The sequence below is a fragment of the Euwallacea similis genome, chromosome 14 (genome assembly GCF_039881205.1).
Source record: "Euwallacea similis isolate ESF13 chromosome 14, ESF131.1, whole genome shotgun sequence".
NCBI classification, from domain to species: domain Eukaryota; kingdom Metazoa; phylum Arthropoda; class Insecta; order Coleoptera; family Curculionidae; genus Euwallacea; species Euwallacea similis.
The window spans coordinates 3,482,460-3,501,960 of NC_089622.1; the positions used below are offsets into that span (position 1 = coordinate 3,482,460).

General features: G+C 34.2%; 1 protein-coding gene across 1 annotated transcript; it reads right to left on the bottom strand.

Moving 5' to 3' along the window:
• Window positions 1-2,756: 2,756 nt before the first annotated feature.
• Window positions 2,757-9,547, bottom strand: slou (slouch). Its single transcript, XM_066396975.1, has 3 exons — window positions 9,449-9,547; window positions 8,874-9,388; window positions 2,757-3,450 (listed from the first exon to the last, which is right to left on the bottom strand). Exons 1-3 carry the CDS (start codon window positions 9,520-9,522, stop codon window positions 2,936-2,938), a joined length of 1,104 nt encoding a protein of 367 aa, XP_066253072.1. The 5' UTR covers window positions 9,523-9,547; the 3' UTR covers window positions 2,757-2,935.
• Window positions 9,548-19,501: the final 9,954 nt, after the last annotated feature.

Here is a 19,501-nt window from a genome sequence, read left to right on the forward strand (position 1 = left end):
CATATAAATGAAATTATTCTCGTTTTAAAAGATTGCATACTGTTTTTGCAGATACATCAAATTCATCGGCAAGTTAGCTAGTAGACCGTATGGGACTGTAATCAACAGATAAACAAATGTCTTATCACCGCTAGTTGCTCTTTGATGTCTTCCAATTTTGAAGCAGCTTTCACCCTACTAGGTTGTTAAAATTTTTTATTAATCGGATCAACTAAATTTCTATCAATAGGTGGGTCTGGATATTTCTTATTAAATACAAGAGACACCTCTTTATAAGTTCTTTTATCCCCAAAAAGATTAAAATTTCAATTCTTTATTTTTCAGATAAATGATCCATTTTTTTGATATTCTAACTGTGGTAGACGTCTTACAACTAAATTCAACTACCTATAAATCCTATGAAAAACAAACATTTTGTGTCTAAAAAAATGTACGTTAAAAATAATTTGGAATTTCTGCATCTTATTACCATTTTTCACTTAAAGCTATTAATCTTTCTAGGAAATGGATTTTGTTCCTTTTTTTAAGAAAACTGTAGATCCAATTTTAATCCTAAGTGTATCGTTGTATCTCTTATTGAATTACCCTTCATTTGATATACTACACTGGGTACCTTTCCATTTGAAAATAAAAAGTTAATAGGAGTAGCTGGATAGAGGTGAAAACTTTGAAAATCGAAAATAATGCATTAATTAATTTTTTTTAAATAAAATTATATGTATTTAAATATTTTTTAGAAATATCGGATTTAGGAAAGCTATAAAAATGTTGCCATACTTTTTACAAACACTGTATACATTCATTTGAGAAATTATTATCAAGGGAGGTATTTTAAATCGAACATGAGATGTGGCACGTAATCCGTAAGTGTCATCCCTTTTTGGACTCGCTTGCAAGTTCTCTTGGCAACTGATTCGTCTCATGAAAACTTACATTAAGTATTTATTACATAAATAATTATTGCAATTTGTCTCAAGCAATTATAATGATTTCTTATATGATAATAACACTGAGCGTTTCGAATATTACTCCACTACCACAATAATCTAAAAAAACAATATTGATACTCAGCCTGGTACAACTGCAAAAATGGGACCAAATAAAATATTTCAAATTTAATTCCAGGGCCTTACAGGAAAAAGTGACTAATTGTTTTGAATATCTAAATCCGCAAGCAATTACCTCAGTTAACGTCAAAAAAATTCATTTAAATTAAGAACATAAAATGAATCGAAATAGAACATTTATTCGAAATAAAAGATCATTTGAAGTAGTTCCAGTAAACTGTTTTCTTATTTGAAATACATTAAGTAAATCCCAGTATTTACTCAACATGGGAATTTGACATTCTCAAGTCAATAAAAGAGTTAGTTGAATCAAGATGAAGCTTTAATTCAGCAGCATATTTACTTAACAGAAAAGCAGACAAGACCATATCGAAGAAATTTACTTTCGCAATTCAGCGACATACTTAATCTTACGAATTTACTCCTTACAGTGTAGAATCCGTTTAAATTATAAAGTTATTTGATTTCAGGTTAGTTCAGGTTAGTTCAGATTAGTTTCAGGTTAGGTTCAGGGAAGGCTGGAGTTTTTTGTAACATCAGTTATAGATTTTTCCTACATTGAACTGTTTTAAAAACTTTACCAAGGATGACCCTGAATTTCACAAAAATAGAAAAAAATCAGGTTATTAGGTTAGTTCGGAGAGATCGTTTCAATTTGATATCTAGTCAGTTGTGAAGTTTGTTGAAGAAGAGAACGTATGTCGATAAAAGTAAATAAAGCAACATAACCTCACCCAGCTCCTTCATCAAAAATGAATTTTAACGTCATTTTGCGGAATAGAACAAGCTACGACCTTCTTTTTATCTTCTATTTCTCTCGTGTAAAATTCCACAGCTGGCTAGATATGAAATTTAAATGATCTCATAGTAATGAAGGAAACATGGGGCTCAGAAACGGCATTAAAGTTAGTCGTTGTAATTGCGCCGAAAAACGAGCAAATGATTTAAAAATTTCAATTTTTAATTCATTTTTAAGCTCAGAACTGTTACCCGATCATATACGAATGTACCACAAAAATAAAAATTCTCCTCAATATTTTATTATCTATATTTTATTATATACAAGATTACTTACAAATAAATATAAGTAAGGTAGGGTAAATGTATAATGAAGGTGTGAGTTATACGATAACATGCAGCCTCGAAACGTGAAGTACAAGTATCCGTCTTTAATTATTCTCAAAAAATTACGTATATGTACAGTGAAAAAGTGAACCACTTATCGATTTAAAATATCGAAAATGCTCTCAAAAAAACAGTTTGTTACATAAGTTTGAAAACACATCCAAGATTTTCATTAAATGTCGAAACTTTTCTTAGAGGGGGTTATCGTTTTTAGGACTTCAAATACTGAAAAAATGTTGATTCTGTTGAATTTAGTCCCCCAAAATCGAATATATCCGCATTCCTCCTTAACTTACGTCTATTTACATCGCAATATGTACATACCATAATTTACAATATTTTATACATTAAAATCATCGAAGATCATTCAAATACAGGCAATTAAATAATTTGAATATACTATAGTTGAATAATTTAAGTGAATAATTTTCATAATAAATTTGACCCATAATACTACGTGAGATTAAGATGTTCTTCGCTTTCCTCTGTTTACACTCTATCTCTACATTTTGCGGAGCCTTTATCGATAGTTTTACTTCTAAGCGTAGCTATAAACATTATGAGGATTTTAATAGCTGCCACATTAACTTAGCATTGACTTAAATCAAATTGTGCATATGAGCTGTCTTCGATGTCGCCTAAGAATAAATATGCACAAGCTTTTGCTCCTATGTGAACAACATTCATATCTCTTTCATCCGATGCATTCCTACGATACAAAACTTGTTCTCCCTAGCGAAATTTCACGACCCCAAATTATGCGTATGATTCGCTAAATGAAAGTAGGGGGTATAGCCCCCTGAACTGGCCGCCTGCAACGGGTAAACGCTGCCATAAGGAACGTGATGGGAGTACAATAGTCCTGAATGGCTGTGGTGTCCTGGAAACCCCGGGAAACCACCCCCAGAACCGACACTTGGAGGGGGCACTGTAGGGCTATTAACGTCCATACCGGGGTTCTGTTTCTTCCACTTGGTCCTGCGATTCTGGAACCAGATTTTCACCTGGGTCTCCGTGAGACTTAAACTAAGAGCCAAATTGAGCCTTTCGCACACACTAAGGTACCTAGTGGTTTTGAATTTGTTCTCTAAGGCCACCAGCTGTTCGTAGGTGAAAGCAGTCCGAGCCCTTCTAGGCTTTCCTCCGGTGTTCTGAGATTTCGGGTCGCCCTTCTTCTTCTTGGAGTTAGGGTCTTTGATGTCGTCGCTGCTAATGTCGCTCCGGAGGTCGTCTTCATCATCCGACTGATGCTCCTTGCCTGAAACAATACATTTCCTTAAAATTCTTGGGAATAATAGTAAATTGTGTGTCTATAGAATACGAGCAGCTCTAATCCGGGGGCTCCAGATGATTAAAGCGCGGTAATGCGAGAAGATGAGCTCGGCTCGTGAAATCAATACCATGTGACAACCGTGTTAACCGCATTCATTTGCGTGCGAAAACCGCGAAAACAATACTCCTATGGCGAAAACAGGGGCGTAGCAATGTTGAATTTCAACAGCTAGATATGTCAGTAAGTTCGTCCCGAAATTATCTATTACTCTTGGAAGTGTTCAGTTCTATTAAGTTTCATTCATTCAAATTCCGGAGCATTCCAAGAAAGTTTGAAGAAGACAATTGGTACTAAGTCCGTAAGTTTCAGTTGCAAGTTGCAAGAAAAATTGCCAAATGTAAATGTTGTTCTAATTGAGCTGATCATTTCATGAAAGATTCTTACTACGTGCCAGACCTCGGGCCAGCTCGCCTTTTTCTGATTTATCGGATAACTTCAGGCTACCCTCAAATGGAATAATTACCTGCAATTTACCAGGTATGTCCACCTCTACAGAAAAAGTCGTATTCGAAGTTGGTTAAATTGGGACAAAGTCGGGCTATTTTGAGTTCGGGAATATGCGGTTTTGAAATTTGAAAAATTTCAATGAGTTTCGGAGGGCAGGAGGTTTGGGGGTATTCGAAGAACATTGAAATTTTGCCAGAAACATTTAAATTTTTCCTTTCTGATGGTTAAAAATTAAAAAAAGTTAAGTCCCTATTTAAAGAAAATGTGGTTGATGACGGTTCCGATACGTTGGAATACGAATCCGATGACTCCGTCTTGAAGAAGGCAAAACGTGCTAATGAACAAGTGACATTTATTCTTAACAATCTTTTTAAATAAGTTGAGAGTAAGATTAAAGCCATTTTATGAAATATTGAGTTTTCCTGATTATACCTGTTGGAATTACTTAAATTTTAAAACGTAGTATTGTTGGGCGCAAAAAGGCCCAAGTTTGTCCACTTAAACTGACTTTTTGAGATCCCAATGGTGAACAACGAATGTGAATATCCTATGGAGAAAAATAATGATGAGATGATAGATTACAGTAATTATAGATATCTTCAATAATACTTTTTAAAGTGAGTGAATAGAGTTGAAAATAATTTGAGAAACTTTTCTGTTTCGCCAACTCTCATTATTTTTTCTGATCCTGTTTAACGATCTCGACTAATATTAAAACACCAAAAATTTCAATAATTCCCATTTATTTAGCATTACAAACCGAACTGTCCAAGTCTACTAAAGTAGCCTTAAATAATTCCGCAGACACGACGCTTAACTTGGCGACAAAGTGTAAAATAGCCATCTCGGAACAAAGATGAGGATGACAATGCGCGCCGCCGTCGGAAAATTAACAGCGTCGTCGACGTCGCGGCGTAATTGGCTCTTGGGCTCGTTAGCAAGCCGTGAACTTAGTAATTAATCCTTAGGTTGTGTTCCCAACCCCACAACCCCTTTTCCGAGTAGTCTCTGATGGACCGAATGTTCTAAGGCTATCTTCCCATATTTGTGATTGTTTTGAGATAAAAATTATATGATCGACGGTAAAAATCATAAGTATATTATACATTTAGTTTACACTAAGATATGTTTGACTATGGGTACTATATATTTTGTATAAATGATTTTTTGAACCAACTGCGGCATTTTTGCCGACTTTATTTTCCAATTAACGATCTGAATCGGATCTTAAACGGGGGGGTCGCGTGCGCAAAATATTATCCTCAGCGGAGCGAAAAATTAGGGGAGTTATACTAAGACCCTCGTACGACATTGATGTATCGTTACTAGTAATCTGTCCCCCTAAATTGATTGGTTACACTTGCTAAACACATAAAATGGGCATCGTTTGCCGATTGTAACGCTGACGACTAACGCCAGAACGAATCTATTAATTAGGTCGTTAAATATTTTTACCCCTTGGTTGTCGGGGGAGGGGGCAATATGCAGAGTTGGCTTGCAGAATATTACGAATGCTGAGAATAAGTTTTGGAAATATGGATAAAAGCTCAAGAAAACGAAATCAGTGCATGTTTTGGATTAAACTATTGTCAGGATAGAGTTATAAAATTGAAAGGCGGAAAAGAATTGCTTTGAGACACATTATGATCGTAAACAAATATATCTATCTGTTTCACTTTGGCACCACAATTCACACTCTGCAAAAACAGCCTGTGTGCAAATCAAGCAGAGCTATAAATAATTTTTTATATCTCTTGTGATTTTAACGATCAGAGAATTAGGAGAAACCGTGAGAGGACACAATCAAACCATGATATCAAAAAAATTTGTAAAGTATTATTTTTAATTAGAATTAGCTTCATTTCCATGGTAATTATGGGATATGCAATCTTAATTGTAAAATCTAACTAAAAATATCTTTTAGTTCATTACATAATAAATTTATTGAAATAGGAATAAAATATAATAAATTAATAGTCATTGATGAACTATAGGTTCCAACCAGCCTCAGACCAATTAACTCACGTTGGTAAAATATAACTGCGTCAGAAAAATGCGAGATTTGATTCGTCGATGACGTTTCAAAACGTTACAATAAAAAGCGGACGGCGACGAACTGGTCTCAGTTTTTACTTTCGTTTTTAAATGGGTTATAAAAATATAATGCTTTATTATGTGGATTACATATAGATTTGTTTTTATAGCAAACATTTTAGTTTTCTATTCCAAGTAATGTATTGTCGTTGAAAATAAGCAAAAAAAGGTGAAACACTATTGGATCTAAGAACATGACAATTTTTTATTCTTTAATATCATCAACAAAGTTTTCACTTAAGATTTTAGAAATATATAATATTTACCATAAAAATTCAATACGGTTTTGTTTTCCGAGAGTGTAATATTATGAAATTTTCTGCTTTCTGATTGATTGACACCTAACACGTTATGGTTCTAACGTCCGGCTGAAGGATATTGCTAGTTTTTAACACTCATTAAATACGTATTATAAATACGTGTCATGGACTTCATAGGTAGTTGTAAAAAATAGTTATTTGTTTAAAAAATACGGAGAATTATCATTTATCACACACTGAATGTATTGTTTGCTGATTGCACTTCTTTCGAGATATAATCGAACAAGCAGCATGTGTTTCATAATTTTTAAAGTAAAATCGCTTACACACATGACATGAAGACGCGATTACGACATCGTCGGTTAGGAAAGGGGACCGCCACTGGGGAACGTATCGGTAAGGCCAGCAAAACCGTGAACGCAAGTGGGTTCAGAGATCGTCCTCAGTAAAGACACTTTCACATGTGTAATATGTTAAAGGAATCGTCTAATTTGCTGACCCGGGTGGAATACATTATAGTACACATAATTTGGCTGACCCATTAGGAATTCTTGTTGACCGATATGCAAGATGACAGCTGCAACTATTCTACATGTTTTTTGCAGATATAGTTAAATTATACTGTTACAAAACGCACCATGAGATACTTACAGGCAAGAGTGGAGTGCACATTAATTTAACAAACATTCTTAAATTAGCCTTAAGAATTAACGAAGGAATTGTTTTACTGAGCCCTTACTTTTTGTACTTTGCGTTAAAACAAATTTGGTGAAAATGTGTTAGAAAATTAGCTAATTGCGGTCGTGTGTAATGAAAATACCCAAGTCGACTTTGAAACTGTCGTCTAACCTCAATTAACCCGCCCTCAAATAAAACGGTGATATGTGGTCATTTTGGTGAATTCCTAAACGAGCTCCGCAAACATGAACTGACCAATTAATTCAGACTAAGTTTGTCTTCCTCAAGAAGTACCAGCCAGTAAAGAAAATGATAATAAGACTCTTTATGATACTTTTATGCCCCATAAACTGATTCATTGTTATAATCCTGGTAGAATTAACAGGTAATAATTACCTTCTGAACATAAACTCCCTTTAATAGGTGATTAAGGTAAACGTTATATGTAATGCGTACGTAATGAGATTTTATTTGCCTAATTCATTTATGGACTCGTTCGACCGTAAACCGATTCGACTCATAAAACCCAATATTACGCTGAAAAAAAAAATGTTTTCTTTAAATTATTTAAAATAGCTTATTTTGTTCAAGACATTATACAAGAATTTTAAACGTAAAAGCTTTAAAACATGCACATAATAATCTAAGTAACACACATAACACATCAATTGTAGCACGGTTGTCATGGTTATATGCTAATCTATCAACGTGTCTTAGCTGCACACTGTTTGGTAATATAATTACGCACAACTTGAAGCTTCATTACACACACTTCTCTCTAATTCATTACACATAGACGCCTTCAACTGCTGATTATACATCATTTGCAATTTACTGATGGAGGAATAGAAAAGCAATTTTAATAAATACTTAGATATCAACTTAAAGACTTAAAAAATGGTTTATTGGTTACGAACCATCGATCGACGCATTTTAGCGACATTCAGAAAACGATTTGAGTATCCTCCGAATACGGGTTCTAGAATATGGAACCACAAAGCTTTAAGAAGAGCACTACGTGAACATTCTACTACATCAGTTAGTTAACTTAAAATTTTATGAAGTTATTAAAAAAATAATTGAATTGTTTACGTATTCATTTGGTACATTATCGGTCATTCTCACTCTATATATCAAAAGTGCCAACTCTCACTGTCATTTATGTCATATATGCCACTCATTAAGTCATTACTGAAGTCAACTATTACTTTCAAAAATTTTGAAACAAATTCAATATGACTTGTTCCCCTTACTCAAAAATTTCTGCGATAATTTAACAATCGGATAATTGATATTTTATTTTATTTCAGAGTGAATAGTAGCTATCTCTATATTTTTGTAATATTTTTTTTTGAGAACAAAGTGTTTTTTGTAATGTACAGCTTTAAATTATATTTAAAAGCGTTTAAAACGGTATACTTTGCTCAACACATACTGAAAATAATGCTTTAAAAACAGATAGTTTTAAACATGATAACTTTGACACTTTCTAATTGTTAAAATCTAAATTTATCATATATCTTCTCGGATAAAAATTAAAAAGGCCCGTACGAAAAAGTTAAAGCTGATAAAAAATATAGAAAAAGGAAATGTCAAAGAGCAAAATTTTCACTATCTACCTGTAATAGACAGGAGGATGAAATTAATCTAAAATTGAGAATTCGAGTTAAAAAAAAACAAATCAAATAATTTACTATAGAGCTGTTTTATCGTTCAGTTATTCTCTAAACTATTATATGAAAGTTTGTTCCGACCACGTGCATTATTATCATTAACGGTTTTATTTTGGATATACTGTATATCAATATCTGTTAAATCTAGTTTCAAACATCTAAATTTATTTTATCAAGATTACGTCGCGAGACTTACCTAATTCGCTTCCCTCGTAATCGGCCGAATCTCTCGAAGATTCCAAAGGTTTCCAACAACAAATGCCATCACTAAACATCCCCTGCCGCCCAGTAAATTTGTTAGGGTCCAATATATTTTCAACCGAAAACGCCAAACGTCTCTGAGGGTGCGAAACTACCACCGACGGACTAGGGTCCCTCAACGGGCTCCTACTCCTACTCACGTCACTACAAACACTCTCTGACCGTTTCTCTTCTTTGTAGCTACTAAAGTCACTATGAGAGTCACTTTTGGGACAAAATGAAAATTTTTCCCTCCGCGTGAGGTCCACTGGACATAAGGAGCCTTCGTCCTCATTCTCCACGTCCACGTTCAGATCCTCCTCCTCCTCCTCACACATCTCCATGTCCCTGGAATCTTCAGATATCCTCGTCGGTTGGAGGTAGAGATCCTTCTCAGGCAACACCAGATCCTGAGACTTGCGAGTGGGAGACACTAAACGTTCCATCATCAGCATAGTCATTTTGTAAACACTAGGGCATAGTAGTCAAATTACTGGTGTTGACTCTGTTATTAGGCCCTAATACACTCACTAAACTCTGCCGGAAGCTGCTACATGCAGAATGGATGCTGCGTCCCGACGATCAGGGCGGGCCCGGCGTCCCATTGGCCGTTATCTCGTTTTCGATTGGGCGTCTCGGGCGTCCATGGGCGGAGTTTTAGGGAGCGCCGGTGGCTCTATTTGCTTTGTAATTATGAATATGATTTGTAATAACAGAAGGAGTCGCTGGAAATTAGTCGGTCGCACAAAGGCACTTATACGCCGCGGCATGATGAAACAATTTAAATTTAGTAGCGGTGAAAATGTTATGGTCAACGCTTAATTGGGACCCGATTGTGTGTTGTTATTTCGGAGAACTGATGGGCGCTTATCGCACTCAGCTTCGCTAAATGGGACAAAGCGTTAATGCATCCCTTTTAATTTTGCGATTAACGTTATTCGGAGTTTTACGGAAGTTGGAGGTTACGCTGGAAATATAAAATCGTGGTTTTAATGTGATATAGCCTCATAAGTTATGAAATTATTCGTATCAGACTCTTTAATGCCAGGCTTTGAAGCTCGAAATAATATTTTGCAAGAACGATTCTGATAAACCCCAGAACATTTTAATTACTTTTAGAACGACGAAAAGTGTTCAGAGAACGAATCAATAATGCTTTATAGTGCATATACGGCATATACCCATTATGCTGTAAAGAGTGATTCTTAACTCATATGCGCATAATCAGCTAGCCGATTGAGCACACAAAGAGCTGTTGTAACTAAGAAGAAAACAACGTATAGGTACATGTAAATTTGAGAAATTATAATATAAGAATATGAGGCAAATACTGACAACAAAAAAATTAAAATAAGGTACTGAAATGTTTTTAGTTTCGCAGCGATACGACAAACATACTGATACCTCTAGCACCATTAGATACTATCTATGAGGTTTCTTCCTAAAATAATTCATGACACTTCCGATGAGCGATTCATGCTACAGTTTCTCATAGACGTTGGAATTTCAACAAATTTCATGTAAAATTTGAGAGTTGGAAGTTACTTTGACCTAAGAAAGGGCCACTCCAAGAAAACATGAAAAATGTAAAAAATTAAAAAAAAAATATCAACGACTTTGAATACAGTAATTTTACATCTGTTTCTAAATACATGATAGGGGATATTCATTTTGACAGAATGCACATTCTATCACACTTTATTAATAATAAACATGAAATAAACCAAGCCCCCGTAACTATGTCTCCCCCCGGAGTAGGCTTAATAAAGTTTCCATATGCATAATGACCGTCAGCGTGTTTAGAAGGCCTGAAATATCAAGTTTCAAGTCAGCAATCATGAAACATCTGATTATTATAGACTTTGTTGTTAATTATTTAGTGATTTAAAACCAAATGGGTAAGAAATTTTACTTGAATGGAATTATTAATGGTATATTTATCTATTAGGATTTGAGATTAGAAGGTAAACAACAATGGCTTGTTTTAACAAAATTATTTAAACCCCATTTTTAGCTAGTATGGGGAAAGTACGCATGTTTACCCACACTCGTATATAATGAGCATCTTCCCTTTACGAGAATTGCGCCACGAGCGAAACAATAACATCAAGTTGTCCTTGACATTAACTCGATTTGATTTTACTAAGATGGAAATATTTGTGGATATTCGGAGACTCCATGCAGGTATGGCACTGTGTTTCAGAATTATTACATACTGTTCACAAAAACAACGTTTTAGTTTATCGTTTAAGATTTCGTGTATTTGTGAAAACGCCCCTAGTTTTTATAAAAATTCAAATACCAATGACATATAGTATTGAGCGCTGTAAAAGTTATCTGCAATATGGAAAATGGGCATTTGATGCGTCCAAAAACAGAGGCGTGCAAAAAACAATTTTCAAATAAGATCCGGCAATAACAAAAAATTAAGCTGAGCATATAAATTTCAATAACTGAAAGATTTTAAAAGGATGTGGTACGCTATTGATTTAATGTAAGCTGAAATTGAAATTTTAATTTTTTTTTTTTTTTAATTGAAATTTTAATTTAATTTGAATTTGTAAAAAATTGCATCTCATTATTAGAGATGCTACAGTAAAACCTTTTTTAATAACTACTTATCGTTATGAAACACCCTGTGTGGGAAAGTGGCTTTAACCGTATTGCCTCTAAATTGCTAAAACTAGAACTCCAAGGCCCTTAAATGGGAAGTTCAACATAAAGAATTCGAATTAAAATTAGTGCAGGTAGTATGAACACTCCCTTTAACCGAAAACAGCACCTTAAAAATTTTAAATATTTTCTCAAAATTCTGTCGTTCATCTAGGTGCCAATAACTCGTCTTTTGAAATAGAAGGTCCTGTACGTTGTTTTGTCTTCACATACTGCTTTAAAGGAAATCACCAAGATTCAAAAAATGTCTTATTCTTCCATAGAATGTTCGAATGAGAAAGTGCCTTTTTGTTTTCAACAAATCTCTAGTTCATAACTTACGAGTCTGCCCGAGCTTCTTCAGTTTATTGCAGGCCTTTTTATACAAAGCTTTTATTTGCCCGCCAGAACAAAACTGGACCTATATAACAACCCCATTGTGGCCAGTTAATGAGAGAACAGTTAGTGAGAGAAAAAGCGAGTAAAGTCTTCATCTAGTTATTTTTTATTTAGCCCAATGAAACCATATTTCAGTAGTCTCATTCTGGGCTAAATTGGCTCCGAGAAGATAACGGGCCGCATCCATAAAACATCGGAATATTACGGGCGCTCATAAACAGTGATTTGAGGGCGGGCGCCATTACCCGCTTCACAACTCATCAAATATTCATCAAACAATCATCATTCGGCCATCAAGCGCAACATGGCGGCGGTCGCCAGGGACATGCCGAACTGTTATGAACCTCGCTTAAATATTTATGCCTGAATAGAGATACCTTTTAAATTCGCTGCCGTTTTGGCAAGCAGGGCCTGGAAAACTACAACCGAAGCCAAGCGATGATCGGTTTTGTTACTTTTTGATGATGCATGTCTTGGGGTAAAACAGGAAAAGTTCTTCATGTCTGTGGAGATTTCTATAGGAAATTCTGAAGGTGAATTTTGACAACACTGGAAAGAGTCATAAGTAATAAAATTCAAACATACATATATTTGCATTAAATTAGTTGAAATTGCATTATATAGGTTTCAAAACAGGAAGAGGTGCGATAAATGTATTCCATCGCCGTAATTCTCTCACTCTGGAAATCGAATTTAATAGCCAGATGATCCAAAAATATTTGCTTTGAACCGAAAACTGAGTCTGTTTGATCTCAATAATAGTTAATCCAATAAATTAGAACACATTGTTGAAATGTGTTTCGCCGGATATGAGAATCTTTTGGGGCGAGGATAACTTAACGACGTCTAGTTAGTCCATCTGAAATACCCGGAGACATATTTACAACTCTCAGTTTATATTTACTTTGGGGTTATTTCCAGGATTATGAGCTTACTGATTTTCTAATTAGGTTTTAACTTCCCATAACTAAATTCTCATTGCCATTATACTTAAAAACGGGATAATAGAGTAAAGAATTTTTTAAAAAACTTCCAATTTTGTTTGTTTAAACTCTCATTTGCCATCACTATTCACATCGATCTACGACTGACACCTAACGATAACTGATGGATAGCATTTTTTGATGCATACTCTTAAATGAAGACACAAGATATAACGTATGTGTCAACTTCATTTCGAGTTTACTTGACTACTTAGGGGAGAACGGTCAATCCGTAGCTTTCATCTTCGTCTACCTTCCGATCATAACAAAGACGACTATATGATGAGGGGTAGGTAGCGCTGAACATGATTTGATAACATTAACACAGTGGTGGCAAATGGAAGTTTTCACAGCCAAAGCAATTTTTCTTATACGGGGTACGACGAATAATACGTCTTTATAAATACCTGCCAGTATAACCATCTGGACAACGGTCAGAGACATGAATTACCTTCGACTACTTACGTCAAAATGCTTCAATTCACTAAGACCCAGAAAACAAATGATAATTTCAAAAATCATCATTGAAAGGCTACAAGGCATCATATCTTGGATATTTCTCGACGAACTTCACTGTGAGTCAAAAAGCTCGTAAATGGGGCCAAGTGGATTGCGAGGACGAGTCGATAGCGTTCGTAAGTAGCAGATGTGTCAATTTCATTTCAATCAGGGCTAAATAGGGCCGGTAATGGAATCGGCCCTCGGTCTATTTGCCGACACTCGAGCCTGTTTGATGTGTTTCCTTCGGCATTATAAAGTTTAATTCGAACGCTCGCTCCTCTGTTTGCAGAAGGTCTTTACGCCAATGTGAGGAATAAGTGGTTTAATAGGCGTGGTTGTGTATGGTGCTCTCAGGAATTCGTTTTCCGGTCTCGAATGGTATGAAAACTCGAGATGTTTTTTTTCTAGTCGGTTGTATACAATATTCAATCAGTTGTCTAGTATTCAGTAACTCAAACATATTGATATAAGTATGCTAATTTTTCAAAGGAAATACTCTCGACAACCAAAGGAGATATACCATAACCACAATCCCATTTCGGGAGCTCAGGGAACTTATTGATATTCTTATATCATTATAGGCTAATTCTTCTACAAATTTTAGAAATTGACGAAAACAAAATTCTTTTATAAAAATGACTACAAAGTTGGTTTAACGTGTTATAGATTCACATTTTGTTGATATTTTTGCCATAGATTTTAACCAGAAGAGAACTAAAGCACTGGTAAATTAAGATTTTCTTATAGTACCATTATTCCAAAGGGTAGAGGAAATGGTGGAGCACCATCCAGATATTTTTACGGAGCTTATTCAAATACATTCTGGTTTCCAGGAAGTGATTTTTAAAGAATTTTGTGCTGGGATTTTTCAGGTATCTCAAACGCAATTTCGGAGAAGTATTTTAATTTTTAAGGAATTTTCAAGGCTGGGGTTTCTAAGAATCGTCAAAGGAAATTATGAAATTGCTATTGATTTCCCAAGGGAATTTATAGTCATTTTCGGGAATTTATTTAAGGTCTGTAGAGATTGATAGGGATTGTTAGTGAATTTTTGCAGATTTCAATTGGTTTTAACTGTATTTATATTTAATTTTTAGAATATCATATACGTATTAGCCCTGAGTCGTTATATTTCGATACGAATACATGGTAAATAATACATTAAGCAGACAAAATTGGAGATTAAAAATTAAAATCTTAAAATCCATAAACAAATTAAAGAAAGAGTCTTTTGTCGAATGATTTTATTGATAATTTTTCTCTTTCGCAAAAGTTTCTTTAAAATTGATTTTCATTTTTTTAAACCGATTCACATTGCTTCTGTTAATACATTTTCTAACAAATACGCAAGTTTCCGGCTGTGAAAGAAAGATACATAATCAGTAGAATGGATGAAACCCGATTAAATTCCCAAACAGTAAAATCTGCTTGTAGTTGGCAATTTAGATGTTTTCGGACCTAATATTATGGTTTCATTAACGCCATTGTACTGGGTTTGATTTCAAGGATCAACTATAAATAGTGCCTATTTCTCGAGTTGATTAGTTCCTCACATCTGTGGGTGCAGTTTGTTCGCTTTGTGTTATGAAAATCGAAAACTGCATAGTCAGAAAGGCGAACAAATTTGAGAATCACAAGAAGGAAGTAGATTTATTCTGTAGTTCTAATTAGGTATTTAATTCAAGAATTAATTGATACTATTTAAAACTTAAGGAAGATACAGTCAAATCAAGAATGCTCTTACCCGAAAGTAAACTAAATTGATGTAAAAAATACCCCAAAGTGAAACGATCATATTAATATTCCTATGGAGGATAATAAGTTCCGATATTCTTTCTCCAAATTGAGAAATGGAGAAATTTATGTCTACCTAGGTAACATTGAAAAATATTCAAAGAAAATCTTTGTCACTCTAGAAATGGATCCATGTGTAAAGCATTGTATAATTTATTAGTTTCAAAATTGGAACTAAAATTCACTTGAAATGGGTATACATTTCATTTGGCTAACAGTTTATAACACAATTTAATACATTTCAAACATTTTTGTCTTTTGGCCGGTTTCTTGACTAGCAATAGACAAAATTAGGTCGTTATTGGGTCAATAAATAGTTTGGCATGAAAAGTATTGGCATATACAATACTTTTCATAGCAAACTAGACACTACATGATTTTTTTGTTACAAGAGCATAGGAGATTTACAGAAAATCCATTGCGAAATTTCAGAACTTTATACCTGTGCCTTTCTAGCATTCAATAATATTTCATCTCCAGCGTACACTGAAACTTCTCGCATCTGTAACATGCAGGACACGCATCATGCAAAGCAAGTTTTCAGGCCGAACGATCATAAGTTTCAGACAGTCAGGCCTCATGGATTTCAAACACTGAACGTATTTCAAAGACAAGTAAAAACCCGAGCTCTACCTATTCGTGTCAAGAGGATAAATTAACGACAACTAGGAATGTTCAGGGTAAACGAGAGAAATTTAAATATGAATCATAAAGAGGGTTATAATGGAAAATGCGCAGTTTCGAACTATTCTACAGCAACACCGTCAATTGAGGTTTTCATGAGTTTTACTTATTAGTATATTTTTATGTTCGCACTAATTCAGAAAGGTACTTAAAGTATATTTGAGGTGTTAATAACACCTTCAGCGTTGTGCAGGTTTCATTAGATTTCACACTTGATTACCTTTTTCTGTGATTGTTAACTATCGCCGCTAGATGGTGCCACTACAAATAACCCTCCATCAAACCTAGATTCCCTTTGGATAAATCTGGTGTGGACTTTTTCTCATTCATTTTTGGGTCTTTGTCGATTTTATTACTTGAATGAGAAACCCAGTCCTAGTTCGAAGACAGTATATATCCACGTCCAATTACCATCAACAGTTAGGAAGTCGCGGCGGACTAATTCGGCAATTTGTTAGTCGTTAAAATTCCCAGCTGTCTGGATCTGTCATTTGACGGTCGGCTGATTTAGAAGTCGGCCGCGAACACGTGTGTCGTCGGTTCCCTGAGCAGGAGTGAGATATTTTCAGCCGAAAATCGACGAAGAAAAGAAACCGCCATCAGTTTGTGTACTTAAAAAAAGCTCTTCTGCAATTTGTTGACATTAGTTTCGTATGTAGTTCAGACATTCCAAACACTGAAGTCAGGTGTAGCTTTAACTGAGAAGATGGATGTTGGCACAAAAAATTATGAATAACTAAAACAAAGAGCATGACGAAAAGCTGTAAAAATCTTTTTTTAATTAGTTTGATAAAATTTAATCTCGTGCAATTTTTAACGTGGTAACATATACAACAAATCAGTGATTCGCAAAATCATTTTTCCTTCTTGCATAATTCACAAACCCATCATAATTAATAGAGATGGAAGCGATCCTGGATTATCAAAGCAATTACCTAAAATTCTTGATTTTTTTCTAATAACCATTATCTTCAGTTATCAAATTTCCTTTAGGTTCGTTTTAAGCCTTATTTGGCAGGTACATGCCTGATGAAACTTTCTTGTGAATTTAAAATTTTAAAATTAAATTTTTAGATATGCAACTTTTTTGAGTCTTAGCATCAAATTTATCAAAACATTGGAAACATTTTATGACTTCGACAAGATCAGATGAGAGTTGCCCCTCAGGAGTACTAAAATCTGTGAATGTGTGTGTCTTGTGAAAGCTCTGAAGTACCTCATAACTCAACGAGTTAACATATTTTACCTTTTATTACTTTTTCCACTTTTCCGGTGTCTTTGGACCATAGTGGATTTATTCATTCCCTTTTGACTTCAACTGGAAGTAAGAGGTGGAGCGAAGTATGATAGTTAAACAAGGCAACATACCTGAATTTTGGAATTAATAATTATCTTTTTAGAAACTGATTTGCTGCCCGGCATTTACAACAGTTGGCTGGTAGTTCTATGTGTAAAGACGTCCCATCAGAAGTTTCACCTTTAATTATATTATTATTTTATTATTTATATTTTATTTATATATTAATTATAAACATTAAATTTTTGTTCGTTTCACTGTTTACAAATTTCTTATTCTCTTCAACGGTTTTCCCATATTAGCGTACGTATGTTGAAGTGATGGCTTTACTTGATTTGAAGGTAATTAATGGTTGAAAAAATTCTCTCCGACGTGCATATTGGGATTCATTCAGAAACATCGACAAACGAATTAATTAAAAATTAAAAGTTTTTGAACAAAAATGTCCTGATTTTATTTCTCATTAGGAAGCTCTCAAATTAGCTCGTTAAAAGTTTTTGTAGTTAACATTGCAATTTCGAGGTAATTGTTTAATACTTTTTTCCATTTACTTGTTTTTTTTTGTTTGGTTTTAATATTCAGGATCTCATCATTTATGGCAACGCACTAAAATATCAAATAAGTATCTCCATGTATCTATATGATGCTATTGAATGATTTCTGGTTCAGCATTGCAGTTAAGACTTCCTGAGGAGTTATATGAGGATTAAAACTTAAATGAAGGGTAAATCGAAATTCTTGTCTCACATTTGAGAATTTTTGAAATTTATATAATATAAATAAATTGCCAAAAACTTTATTTCATGTATTTTCACAGTGATTGAGGTATTTTCTAACAATTCCATAGATCTACGAACAGTATCCGTTTAAGATAACAATAATAAAATATACTGGGCGATCCAGAAAAAAAAATCTATATTCTTTTTTATACAGAGTACTATTTAAGTACGTGGTTGTAGTAAACATAAGTATCACTTATAGCTGAAAAACATAAACATGGGCCATGGCGGGGTGACCGGGGAAATAATGATGATGAGGCAGTAGGTGAGAGACTGTGAAATAAAGCGGTGAAGTAATTCTGAAGAGTTTGATTTCATGATTCGAATATAGGTAGTGATAGACTATTACAGTGATCAGACTTCAAGTCTTTGAGTGGTTCTAAGACGAAAAGTTTAAATAAACGTAGGTCCGGTAACGTTTCGTTTTGAAGATACAGGATGTGAATTCTTTTTTAAATCGTTACATGTTAAAAAATACTTCTAAATAACGAGAAAACGTAAACTAAGATGAGGTTGAAACTTGGTGACATTTTTTAATGTAGTACAAAGGAATCTTTTAAGCTAGTAATTGTTTGTCTTCTTTTACTAGTGGCGTGCACAGGGGTAACGCAGGAAATTTAAGAAAAATTGAATGAGAAAAACGTTTTGTTAAAACTACACTTAATCAACTGGTTCGCAATTTTATTTAGTAAAAAATATTTAACAATAAGTAAATGCTAAATTTCAAAAAAACCGGCTAAAGGAAAATTAAGATTTTTATAAAAAAACAATTAAAAAAATTGACACCCTGTATCTTCAAAACGAAACGTTACCAGACCTATGTTTATAGAAACTTTTCATCTTAGAATCACACAAAGAATCACCCCTTGAAGTTTGGCCATGTACTGGCCATGACTATACTACCTGATATTGCGTGATCTACTACGAGACAACTAGACACTTACTGTTTTATGCATTCACAATTTATTCTTATGTCAAGTTCAGCGAAATAGATAAATTTTTAAATACTATTATATAATAATCTTTTTCTAAATTCAGCACGTGATTTAAAACAAATTGGCGGCGATTTAGGGTGTTTAGGGGATATTATTGGCAATTTAGCTTAATTATGTGAACGTTCTTAAGCAGTTGGTAAAATTAAACGCAATGTTTGAGTTGTGTACAAATGGGTTCATTAGGACACAGTATATCAAAAATAATGCGGATCTGGACGGGACCCAAAAACAATTTGCTGTATAATGGCCTGGGACCGCGAACGCTTATGTCGCTAATAGCTAATTAGTGGTACTATTTGTGGAGTTACGATTGGGCTATATCATTATCCAAGTGGTGGTTTATTAAATTGGAAAGTGTAAATCACGAGATACAAACTTAAACAATGGCAATGAAATTGATGAATGGAGAATTAACAACGGTGATGGAGAGTTTTCAACCATTATATTTATTTAAATAGGAATTAACTAAATAGTTGGAACTTTTAACGACCAACTGGCAC